This window comes from Palaemon carinicauda, chromosome 4 (assembly GCF_036898095.1).
Source record: "Palaemon carinicauda isolate YSFRI2023 chromosome 4, ASM3689809v2, whole genome shotgun sequence".
NCBI lineage: Eukaryota > Metazoa > Arthropoda > Malacostraca > Decapoda > Palaemonidae > Palaemon > Palaemon carinicauda.
The window spans coordinates 36,927,307-36,940,999 of NC_090728.1; the positions used below are offsets into that span (position 1 = coordinate 36,927,307).

General features: G+C 39.9%; 1 protein-coding gene across 1 annotated transcript in view; it reads right to left on the reverse strand.

Annotated features, from left to right (window-relative positions):
* Positions 1 to 11,427: 11,427 nt before the first annotated feature.
* Positions 11,428 to 13,693, reverse strand: part of SAK (Sak kinase) — a 164,143-nt gene continuing 161,877 nt past the window's right edge. Inside the window, exon 13 of the mRNA XM_068372176.1 lies at positions 11,428 to 13,130. Within this exon, the coding sequence (XP_068228277.1) occupies positions 12,888 to 13,130 (243 nt within the window). The 3' untranslated portion in view covers positions 11,428 to 12,887. The remainder of the gene's footprint in view (positions 13,131 to 13,693) is intronic.

The window sequence follows — 13,693 nt, forward strand, 5'->3', positions numbered from 1 at the left end:
TGCTGTTCTAAGGAGGATGTAGGACTTGGTAATCTGTCTAATTACTGTATGGAACTTAACATAATGCAGTATTGGAAGAAGGTTAGCTTTGGAAATAAAGAAAACTCCATGGGAATGTTTTGTTGGAAGGTAAAGTACGGTTTTCAAAATTTATCATTTGATATTTATTGATGGAAAGGAGAAATAATTATTAAAATGTGCAAAAAATTTTTAAGTTAATAACAATTGTGTTAATGACCTCCAGATATGTTTTTTATTGCAAGTTTTAGAAACCTGAAAACCAAGGAGTCATTATCAACTTTGTTGGAGCGAGTTTTTATGGCAAAATACATTTAAAGAATGCATGAAGGAAAATGCTTAACATTAAGGAGTTGCAAATTTATGGCAAGCACTTGTACAGATATTTTCTGGAAAAACTAAGCAGATTGCAAAGAAAACATGGTGTCATACATAACATTCTGCTTAGACTGCCTGCCTCGCCAGGTAATGTTAGATAATTATGAAATTATTACCCAAGCAGTATACATCATGGCATTCGTGCCGAGATATTTCTGTTGTACTCTTCATCATTATGGACTGAAGTCCTTTTGAGTAAGATTTATGTTCAGTTAAATAAGTAACACATCTTAAGAAGTCTGGTATCCATAGCCGGTTCTTGACATACAACTGTTCTATGTTCTGATTGAATATCTTAGGTCCTACCGGCTAATACGTAAAAGCCATATTTGAAATTCTTTCCTAGTTGGCATAATTATTTGCATGATTTTCATTTTGCTAACCTAGTAAAGTAAAGAAGAAAGTTGTCTTGAATTTAAAGATCAAATCTGGTTCTTGTACAAGTTAGTCTCAATTACTTGAACCCAAAGTAAAACACTTAATGATGCCCTGATATTTCTCATAAATATTTGATGAATTTTGTGCAGAAACATGAAAAGGAAAGGATTTAAACTGGGTTAAATTGTGAATTGTAACAATGTAGTTTTGTAAATTCCAAAGTCTCTAGCTGTAGAGATACCTAGGAAAACTACTGAATATCAGTCTATTGAAATAAAAAAGAATACAGCAAAAAATAATTGGATACAAGATTGTTTAGGTCAATAGATAATTGATTACCAGATTACAATTTAAAGTATAAAGCTGGTGAGCAGTATTGAATCTACTAATATGAATTTTTAATTTGGAAAGGCTTGGCCCTGTTTAGTTGTATTGATATTTAACACCATATCCAGTTGAATGGCCTATGAACACACACTAGCTACCATGGGCCAGAGTGAAATAGAAAAAACCAAGGACTGAAGATTGAAATTTTAAGTTCTAAACCATTCTTTTTTTTCTTTATAAAATTGTATAGCCATTAGTGTAAAGCCAACTTGTAAGGAATGATAAGATACCATTTCTTACAAAGGTAACGAGAACTGTTCAACCTAATACTGCAAAGCGTATGATCAACTTGCATATGAGGTATTAGACTTCTCGTCAACCCAACACTATAAAGCATATGATCAGCTAGCTTGTAAGGGTAATGAATGGTTTGTCAACTAACATTGTATAAGACTTATGATCAGCAGTTACTTAATAAGGTAAGGGGAACTAAAACTCAACACTAAAAAGGCATATGATCAGTTTGGTTATACTGTAAGGGTGATTAACTGTACTTAATCCCAACACTATAAGGTGTATGATTAGTCGAGCTATGAAGGCCTTTCCACACATTGGGCAAATGCAGGACATGCACATTTTTTCCCGTAATACGTTTTGAAATGGGTGTTGCTAGATCAAATGGTCCAAAGCAGATAGATACATGCAGGCAAAAGTATGACTTGGGCCAGATGCCATGCTGGCGGAGCTCAGATGTGTCAGGAAGAAGTCTGCACCCATTCAGTGCCTCAACAATGGGCACTTCGATGGTTTGCTGCCATTTCCACGTCTATGACATCATCTACACTAATGATCGTCAACCATGCAACAAAATTGGTAACTGCCTGCCTACCGTGCATTTGCCCCTCTTGTGGAGTGGCCTTGAGGGTAATGACATGTTCCTCAACCCACTGAAGTATGAGGCAAGTAAACCATTTTAGTAATTATCTATTTGTCAACTCTTCACGGGCATGTGATTGGTGTGTGTATATGGGTAATTATCTGTTCGTCAATCCACTGCTGCATGAGGCATATGATCAGTTGTTAAGGGAAATTAACTGTTCTATAACGAACATTGATGCATATAATCAGCTTCCTTGTAAGGGTAATAAACATGGCAATCCAAGGCTTCATAAGTCATATGATCAGCTTGCAGATGAGGGTTATAAAATGTTCATTAAATGAACTGTATAAAGCAGATGATTAGCATAAGAGTGTAATTTACTGTTTAATTGTTAACCCAACACTATATGGCGCACCAGTTAGTTTGCAAGTAAACATCTGTTTCCCATCCCACTGCTATATGAGGCATATGATCAGCTTGCCTATAAGGTAATAAACAGTATTTTGGGTGAGATAGCCATGTCGTCCTGATGGAAGGTTCCTAGGGTATATTTGAATATAGTGGATATTCCCAGAGAATTAAACTAAAGGTCTCCAGAATTCTAACTTCTGGGGCGAATATCCTCAAAGTTGCCTTTTAGGATATCGCATAATAACGGGACGTATTCTTGACACGCCACAGCAATCTGCACCCCATATAGCATTTACGCTTCGAGGGGGAAAGAAGTGGCAAGATAAGGGAGGAGTCGTTACAAAGTTCGCTGCCTCCGTTACTGTTATGGGCACTCGGATGACGTCATACCCGTCGCCATCTTGGATGACGTAGTATCCGCCCGCCATCTTCATTCCTTTTAGCGTTCGGCCAATACCTCCAGATACAGTAAGATTGGGAGGGAGCCTGCTAAGGCCTTTCATAGAAAGGAGGGCGGGTCCATCGGGACAACATGGCTATCTCACCCAAAAATAGAATTTTCCCTTCGCTCAAAATCAGTTTTTTGGGCTCAGGCCATGTCGTCCTGATGGAAGTTTACCAGAGCATTAATGTACTTGGAGTGTCTCTTATCCAGGAAGGCTCCCCTAGCTATACTGTATTACCTCTCGCATGAGTATTATATCCGTGAAACACTCCATGTTTCGAAGGAAGGATGATACGCCAGAGACGCAATAAACTGAGTAGTGGCTATCGGTTGTTGAGGTGGTTGGCTTACCCACACATATTGAATTTGTGGCTGGGTTCTTGAGGTGGAAGGCTGGCTCACCTGGGATACTGGCATTGCCTGTAGCACATCCTTAACCCATTTACCCCCAAAGGACGTACTTGTACGTTTCACAAAAGCCATCCCTTTACCCCCATGGACGTACCGATACGTCCTTGCAAAAAAATGCTATAAAATTTTTTTTTCTTCATATTTTTGAGAATTTTTTGAGAAAATTCAGGCATTTTCCAAGAGAATGAGACCAACCTGACCTCTCTAAGACAAAAATTAAGGCTGTTAGAGCAATTTAAAAAATATATACTGCAAAATGTGCTGGGAAAAAAATAACCCCCTGGGGGTTAAGGGTTGGAAATTTCCAATTAGCCTGGGGGTAAAAGGGTTAACCTGTGGCCTTTGGAAGGACTGAAACTTCCTTGGTCGTCTGCCTCGTGATTGTGGTCCGGTGGGCTCGAATTTTCTTTTGGAATTGAACCCCACCGGACTCTGAGGCTTTGGTTGACTCCGGCTGCTTCTCCGAGGGCGCTATGTACATTACTGTATCACGTCCTCCGGGAAGAAGTCCGCTCCCCAGATCGAGGCCTTAAGTAACCTGATAGGCTCATGCCTAAAGGAGTCCTCAAGTAAGACGAGTTTCTGGCAAGGGCGACGGACACTGCAAAGTCATATGTATTACACTGTAGTGCGTGAGGCAAAGACTTTGTCAGGATCTTAAAAAAGTGGCTCCTCTCGTAGACTAACAAAGTCATCTCCGTCATCGTGGCCGAGTTGATGGATCTACCCAGCCTGGTTCTTGTACCGTATTATATCTTAATCAGAGTGTCTGGAAGTCCGGGGAGGCGTTCACTAAACTGTGTGGTGGCACAGTCCTAGTACAGTACAATGACCCTGCCGTGAAAGTAGCTGGTGCATCGATCCAGCATTCTTGGCCTCCTGGGAACGACAGGGAAGTTAGTTCCTTCTTCCATAGTTGCGGCATGGGCTTGCCTTCCATATCCATCTCTAAGGTAAGGCCTATTACCTTGGTGGTACATGGTGTCGGGGTTTGCCCGTCCATCTCAAACATAGTGTATGTATTCTTATGAGGGGTTAACATGGTATTGAGTCCCACTCATTTAAAGTCTGGACTCAGTCGGACCGATCTTGCTCACCGCTCATATCAAGGGAAGATGAATTGTAAACCTCGTGGATATTCAAAATCTCCCACCGGACGGGGACCACCTCCTGCTGTTGTCAACATGCCCCCTGAGAACGGGGCATGAAGAGCCAAGCGCCACGGGCCATTCTAAACAATCACCGGGAGCTTTTGACACGTCCGGAACCACAAAGTACCGTTGTTGTGGTAGCCCAGACCGCAAGGATTTTCTATCATATTTTCCTGATTTTGCAGTCCCTGGCCCAAACCGTCCATAGACAGCAGACGATAGGCAATTGGACCAAACTGGGACTGGACTACACTATGCAACCTCTCCATGAGCTTGCTCGTGAAGGCCACCGGACCGAAATCAAGTTCCGGCGTCTGCCCCTTTGAGCTTCTTGCTCTTGACCCCTGGCGTGGAGGATTAGACTCTGCCGAGTCCGTCAGTAGCTTAGAAGCCGATGATGGTCTGGTTGGGAGTGGTTTGGGTAGCCTAAAAGGCTTGCCCTCTTCGGGTAGGGACGACCTCATACGTTTTACCTTAGAGGCCACTGAGCATGGCACCCGGCATGAGATCGGCAGACCTCATGCCCACACGACTGGTGCAGCACAGCAGTGCAAGTTGTCTCCTGACAGCGTACCACCTGTAAGTCAATTTGATACATGGGTATCATAGTTGATTTCGCCGGAAAAACCGGTGACAAATATAGTTAAGTTAAATCCACTGTGGTTAGCTCAGCGGAGTCGTAGTCTTTCTTACCGTTTTACAATAGAACCCTAATATTCTGTTTTCCTTCTTCCACCATCTCCTGACAACCTATGTATTGCCACACAAAGGTTTGAAACCATTAGAAATGGCGGCTGGGTTAATCTTGGATCAGTCCGCCCTCTCCAGACAGAAAAATTCCACGATGAAACTTCTCTCAACCTTCCATATCCCTACCGGAGTAGGATGTACTTATAGATGAATAAAGGTTGGGACAAGGAGATACAAGGAAACCAGAATTAGAGACACCAATACTGTTGCCGGAATACTTGGTTGGAAGTATGAATTCCCACTGATGTAAATCCGGCCCGTAACAATATAAACTCAAGAACTACAAATCTCCGTCTGTAACTCTCTCCGGAACAATCATCCCTCAAATATCCTGTAGTATAAGAAATCAACCTACGGGATCAGAATAGTGTAAAAAAAAAATACTTATCTGAATCCAATCAAAGAAACATGGTCACTATCTCATGGATACGATTTCAAGTCATCCCGGCCCTCACGGGGTGGAAAAATATCGAAGATGGAATTCCGGGAATAGCAGGATACGCGGTATGTAGCAAGGTTCACACTCAGTCCGGCTCGACTGGTGGCCATCCATGACTAACCGAGGAGAGAGCGCTATTTGCATCGACTCACAGATCGTGAGAGCTATCTCTCTCTCTCGGCTGTCTCCCTTCTCTCCTTAGTATATAACTCAAGCCTACTTCCCGAGGTTAGGGTGCGGCGAGTAAGAATTCCACCGAGTAAAATAATTTGGTATATGAATATAAAATTAACTTGTGCCGGGAACCCCAGCAGAGATAAAACATGATAAAAGCATAAATATATAAAATAAACTAAAGAAATTAAATTCCGCTGAGACACCCAGCAGAAAATAGTGTGCTTAAGCTAAAGGAAATAATATGAAATAGCATTAAAATAACATGTTACGCCTCTGTCATGAAAAAATAGTCTTTATTATGAGTTCTCAGCACACGGGATACTTACCGGGGTGGGGAGCGTAAGCAAGAACTGACAACAGACTAGAAACAACCATTGAAGTCCGTAGACTCCGGAATGCAGGAAATTAAATGAATTAAACCTAATGACACGAAGGTCGAAAATAGATACCATTGTGGCGCCGAAAAACATGCGTAAATCCGGTGCAAAAAACCCAATGCTACGTAAGCAATGTAGCGCCGGAAGAAATGCGTCGCTAAAAACAAATGCTATGTATTAACTCTAACATAAACTATAATCTCCGTCGCAGCCCCTCTCCCTCACGAACCAACCATCCATAAAATTACGTAAACAAATATAGGATAAAGTAAGGTATCAGAACAGGGTAGGATGTCTGAATCCGATTAAAGAAACATAACTACCATTAGTAGCTACGATTCACAAAATATCGCGGCCCTCCGGGACGGGAGGAATTAATAACAAGGATGGATAACCTGAGACATAAACTATAATCTCCGTCATAGCCCCTCTCTCTCTCTCTAACCAACCATCCATAACATTACGTAACAAATATACCCAAGCGAAAAATCTATTTTTGGGTGAGATGGCCATGTCGTCCTGATGGAAGTTCCTATGAGTAGCTTCTTAAGGGATATATGTACTACAGTGATATTCCCAGAGAATTTTACCTTTAGGTATCCAGAATTCTAACTCCTGGCGCGAATATCCTTAAATTTCTCTCAAGGATATCGCATAATATCAGAGGACGTATTCTTGACACGTCACATAGCAATCTGCACCCCTAATAGCGTTAACGCTTCGAGGGGGATGTGGCAGAATAGAAGGGGAGCCATATCAAGGTTACCCTAGTTCTCATACTATTGAGTATCACAACAGTGCCATATCCAATATGGCGAACATTCCTTGTACCATTGAGCAGGGTGCAACAGATACATTACTTCGGGAGGGATACTGTGAAGGTTTTTTCTTTTTAGAAAAGAAGGGTGGGTCCATCAGGATGACATGGCCATCTCACCCAAAAATAGATTTTTCACTTCGCTCAAAATTCATTTTTTGGGCTCAAGCCATGTCGTCCTGATGGAAGCGTACCAGAGCATTAATGTATCTATGGATTTTCATCAGTGCCTTAACCTTGGGACAACATTTCTATGGTTATTTGGACCAATTGAGACAAATGACGTTACCGTTATCCGTCATCATCACTAATCATAAGAAATGTTAGTGCTTCCTGCCCCCTACAGGGAAGTGTCATTCTAGACGTTAGAAAAGGGGCTTCAAGGTTAGCATATATTGTATGAACCACCATAAATATACACTGAAATATACAAACAGTCTCAGTTTGTATATATTGCCGAATCAATATCGGTGTCTCTTATATCTATTGTTTGCGAGCATACAACTATATGAAGAATACTTACTTTAGTAAGTCAAAGAACTCTGGCATTTTACACATGCAATTGTCAGGCGAATTAGGACACAATACATTCTAATAGACATTTATTCCTAATAAATGACTAAATGAATTAACCAGTAAAACGAATGTAGCATGATAACGGAATTATACACGTAACGTATACAGAAATTATATTTCTTTCATGAAAGGGAAAGAAATGATGAGTGCCACTCTCAGATTGAAGAAAATTTTCATAATAAAACTTCTCTTCGAAAATTCTGTACCGGTTACATTCTATCAACACTGTGTACTACGTACACACTGCACTATTGCTATCTGTATAATTCCACACCTGGGATCTTGAACAGAGATAGTTTCACTATGGTAACACTCATAAAAAGGAGGTCACACCAAAAGTGATGACCCCTTCTCCCTTTGATGGACAGTACCAGTCAATTAGCTGTTCATCGCAGACTTAGACAGCAGGTTTAAAAATTCTACCCGCCGCCACCGCATAATGCTTCAGTCCATGGACCTGCTTAGCATAGTGTTTGTAGAACTCTGGATGTTTCCCATCCAGAATATGAGCGAGGACATTCGAGGTCCCAATTAAATAACTGTCTATGACAGTAATTAGTGGGCAGGTTTTAATATGCTACCTGCAGCCACTACATAATGCTTTAATTCATGGACCTGTTTCACATAGTGTTTGTAAAACACTCTGGATGATTTCCATCCGGTGAATGAACGAAGACGCTCAAGTCCATATACTGAAAGAAGTTCAGAGATGAAGCAATTTTTCTCGGATCATGACCTGCGGGAGTACTGTCAGGATCTGCTCTACGAATAAAGTAGGCGAGCTTCGCCCTCAGTTGTTTTAGGGATAAGTTTGATCCAGAGGTTTCTCCTTTAAAGGGCTGTCCTCCCCTGAAGTCTGAAGTTCTACGAAGATATACCTTTAGACACTCTACAGGACATAGAGAGACATCTTCCTTCAGAGGGCAGATTCTCCAGGGACCCCACCTCTTAGTGGGTAGATCGTTCTTAGCGAGAAAGGTTGGATCAGGAAAGAGGTTCAGTTCTCCTGCTTCTATGAACTGAATGTGGCCCTCATCTCTAGATAGGGCCACTATTTCACTAACTCTAGCCCCTGAGGCTATAGTGAACAGAAAGATAACTTTTTGAGTTAAATCCTTAAGGGAACAATCTTCATTGTTCATAGATGAGGCATAATGTAGGACCTTATCCAAAGACCATGAAATGGGCTTTGGTGGTGGTGCAGGCCTAAGCCTTGCACATGCCTTCGGAATCTTATTAAAGATTTTATTCGATAGATCTACTTGAAAGGCATATAGAAGAGGTCTGGTCAAGGCTGATTTGCACATAGTTATCGTGTTGGCAGCCAGCCCTTGATTATGAAGGTGGACAAGGAAGGACAGACAGAAGTTCATCGAAATTTCTTTTGGTTCTTTTGCTTTAACAAAAGCAACCCACTTTTTCCAAGAAGACTCATATTGTCTTCTCGTTGACTTAGTTTTATATTCTTCTAAGAATTTTATATTGCCTTCTGAGATCCCAAATCTTTTCCTAACCGCTAGGGCAAGGAAATCATGAAATGAAGGGTTCGGGTTCTCTGCGATAAATCGAAGGCAATCAGCTTCTGAACCCTCTGATATAGTCCTGGGTTCAGAACTAGGGCCAGCCTCAGCTTCAGTTCCTTCACTAAAGAGGAAAGATTGCTCTTGGGCTACTTGGGAGCCAATAGAGCTACTCCCCCTTGGAAGGATCTCAGCATGTTGAGGACCCTCAGCAGGCGATTGGATGGGATGAATCAGGATATCTGAGTCCATCCCTTCTATATCAGAGACATGTCATCTGTTAATTCCACTAGAGGGTCCTCGTATGGGGCTACATCTCGAGGTAGTTTCTTGAAGACGCTCGTGATAAAGAGGTCGGTTTGCAGTTCTGGGACTTGATCACATCTGGGAGGGAATAGGTCTGCGTCTATGAACCATTCCATCTCTTTCGGCTTGAGTCGAAATAGAGCATCCACTGTCACATTGTGGATCGGTTGTATATGAACTGCTGACAGGTGCCATCCCTTTAGGTAAGGGATGGTTAACGTCACCTATACCATATGAGACATTTTCTAGCATTGTCGATTGCGACGTCTCATTATCGCTTCGGTGTCTCAGATCAGTCAAAGGAAGTCTGATCTGCATGGAGAGAGCTTCCCCACTCATGACAGGACCAACATGGTCTTGGGACTTTCGGACTTTAACCTTTGTTAGAGAAGCGATTAAAGAAGGACCTATATTGGTCTTTTTAGATCTCTTCAAGCGTTTGATGCGTATCTTCTTCAGACTCTTGACGCATCTTTCAGCTGTGCTCTTAGCACGGGGTCTGTCACTAATGCGAACTGGAGAGAGCTCAGGACTCCTTGTTAACGTCTTGGGAATCTGACTGATTATCCGAGTCTCTTGACCAACCTTACAATCTCCTTTTATATTCCTATGGAAAAGGAGAGTTTGTGTGACTACAGACTTCAATGATCTTACAGCCATTGAAACCTTTGAGCTGGAGGGAATTGAGACTTCTTGAGGCTTGTCTTGCATCCAGGATGTTTCAGGAACCGGTTCATCTCCTTGGATGTTCATAGACCAGCCACTTGGGTGCTGCCCACCCCAACTTCTCGTCCAGGTATATTGTTGCCTGAACCATTTCTAGACTTGGTTATTGCATGACTAAGACTGCCAATCCTGTGAAGACATTTAGGACTGTGTTTAGTCCAACACATATCTTTCCTAGGATATACGTTACCTTCTGTAACTTGAATCCTAGATAGTAGGGGATGGGGTGATTGGCTGGAAATTACCAAGGGACATTTTTCAGGTCTGACAAGACTACAAACACCCCTTTTTGACACAGGGTCCAAATGTTCAAAAGGATTAACATTTTGAACTCGCTGTTTTATTTGAACTTGTTGAGTGGCTACAAGTCCAGAATGACACTGAGATTTCTTGAGTCCTTCTCGTGAACACCAAACAGCCTTCCCTGAAATACGATGGACTACTGTTTCCTTACCATCTATTGAGTTCCTCGGTGGTGAGTTCTTCATGATGCTCATCGACAAGTTCGGTGATGTCATCTTCATCCACCTCCAGACCCATGGACTTGCCAAGAGATACAATGTCTTCGACGTCTTCCTCGGCGGCAAGCACAGGTTCATTCTCGGGGCCAAAACCTTCGAAATCTCTGGAAGCAACAGCATCAGGCCAAAGCTTCTTCCCTCCCAGCTGAATTCAGGGTCCGACAAGTTACTCCCTCCCAAGCCTGATCTATGATCTTTAAGCAGTGCACGATATTAAAGTGGCTCCTCCAAAATTCACGCAAAGTTAAGTTGGTGCTTTGCGTGACATTAAAGCACTGCTTAAATAAGTGCTTGGTGTAGAGCTTCTTAAAATTAGAGATGACTTGTTGGTCCATGGGCTGGAGGATAGGGGTGGTATTCGGTGGAAGATGCAACACTTTTATAAATTTGTATTCGTCGATATCATCTTCGTGTCCGGGGGAGTGAGCGGGTGCATTGTCCAAACAAGCAAGCACTTCAAAGGCAAATTCCTCTCCTGAAGGTACTTCTTGACAGCAGGGCCGAAAACTACGTTTACCCATTCCACAAAGATATGCCTAGTAACCCAAGCCTTAAAATTAGAACGCCATAGAACATGTAGCAGGTCTTTATTAATTATATGGGCTTTAAATGCCCTAGGGTTTTCGGAATGGTAAACTAATAAAGGTTTAATTTTGCAGTCCCCGCTGGCATTGGCACAAAGCGCAAGAGTCAACCGATCCTTCATTGGCTTATGTCCAGGCATTTTCTTAGACAAAAATTTAAATCGTTATTTGTATTTTCATTTCAAATTATGAAATCATTATTAATTTATATAAAAGGTTATTATTGACAAATATAGAAAAACTTCAGTATTTATTATAACTATGAATGGAATGTCCATCCAAGCCTTGTTTTTTATACCTAGATCAACTTTATAAATGAAAATCATATTATTTGAAAAACATGAAAAGTCATTCAGAACACATCTTTGTGAAATTGAAGAGACTATCTCAAGTACAACAATAAAATCTCAACACATCTAACACAGCTTTCAAAGAAAATTGGCGCATTCTATAACATCTCCAAAACAGCTTGGGTGCCTCTATTCAAATATACAATATTCTACATTTAGTAATAGTGAATTCCATGGAAGTTACAAATATTCTTCTTTGAAAAATATTGTTCTTAATAAATATGCATAACAAAAGTCATAAAAGGGATAATATAATGACATTCTATTTTGCCAATTGCAAACACAAGTCAGATTCATTTATTTCTCGGTAACCAAATGACCAGAGGCATCAACTGTTGAGAAAACTGCATTAGTCAATATTCGAGAATGACCCAAATAAAATATTTGAACTTCACTAGACATAAAAGAAGCAAGACCTCTATAAAATATCACTTCATAAGCATCATCTCAAATAACTTTGGTAAAATATCTTTCAATAAAAAAACAAAGGAAGACAAGATTTACCCAACTATAAAATCATTTCATACTTAAAAGATTTCAAAATAGTCTATAAACTACATAAATTAATATCAAGGAACTATGTTAATATTAAAAAGGCTTAGCGATTTTTTTTAGAAAGTTGTAACACATTTACCAGTACCCCGTGACATCTACTATTCAGGTGATCAACATAAACTTTATAAAATATACAGAAGTAATATTTCATACATGAATTCACCATTCAGAATCTCTTTTACAAAAAGCAAATATCCAAAATGTATGTCTGTAAGAAAAGACAGTCAACATGTGAGTATAAATAAGCATAAAATGGTAGTGAGCAACATGATGGAACAACAAAAGTTATAAGTACAGTTCATTTAAGGGTATGTGCCACTCAATGTGCAAATATACTGCATATAAAAGGAGTGGTGAATGCTATACCTAGAAAATACTGAATTACTACACACATAAGAAAGGGTAGACTAATTTTCCATTGCATTGCTTCTTATAGTGAAATTAATTATAAAAATTCAATACTACTGTACTATTGGCATAATTTGAAATGTACCTAAAAAAGACAGTTCTTATTGTAATTTGTAATATGATACCAACATATTTTGTCCTGACTTTGCATTAATCTTCTTCAAAAGAACTTTACATCACAGTGATTTTCCAATAGGCTAATGGTCTTTACTGAAAACAATGTTTAAAATATCAACTTTATCCATAATGTTCATCATTATGGAGTGCCTTAAACTTTAGTCATATCTTTATTTCAAATTTATCACTGTCTACATCTATTACCCAGGAAAATCACAAAGTATGACATTTAAGTTTGGTTTCCTTCATATAACATTATATGAAATCATCTAAGTCCTACACGATGGGTTGATGAAGATACAGCTACTGGCTGTGAAGAACGAGCTAATGATGCAAGTATGATTTTCATTTGAGACAATTTCTGCTGCAAGATCAATGGTAATTTGTCACTACTAGAAAATGATCTGGTAACTTTAGCTTCATCTGTAAACACTACTTTGGGATCATTACTACTTACGAGAATTTGAGTGCCATCTAAGTATTCAACAGAAATTACACCATTGGAGCCCTGAAAATTAAACAAGTAATGAATAAAATAAGAACACTATTCTACAACTTAAAATAACAGTAGTCTATGGATCAATGAAAATTGGTTACTTTTTTAATTTTTTATGAGCAAACACTAGCATGACATTCTCTATTTTACAACTAAATCAAATTACTGTATCACTAAAAACTAAAATATCAGAGAGTAACTGATGATAAAAAATAATAATTTTTATAACATTTATTATTTTGACATTTACCCGACATTTATGTGCTACTGTTCTCCGAACACTGACTGATTGACAAGAAATGAAAAAAAAAAAAATTTCAACTTATGGGTGTAACAATCAACCCTCTTCCAAGCAGGAACCATTACTTTCTTCTACCTAAGTACTGTAGTAGGATCCACGATAATCCTGCCAAAGACCACCTCACCAAAATGTTATTTAGTCATAGACTGGAGACCTGATTGAACATGTAAAACCACAAAAAGTGGGGAAGAGGAAAGGTGACTCCATGTATAGTAATTATTAAAATAAGAAACTTTATTAGTGTAAAAATCTTGTTTATTTCAATGGGCTTTAC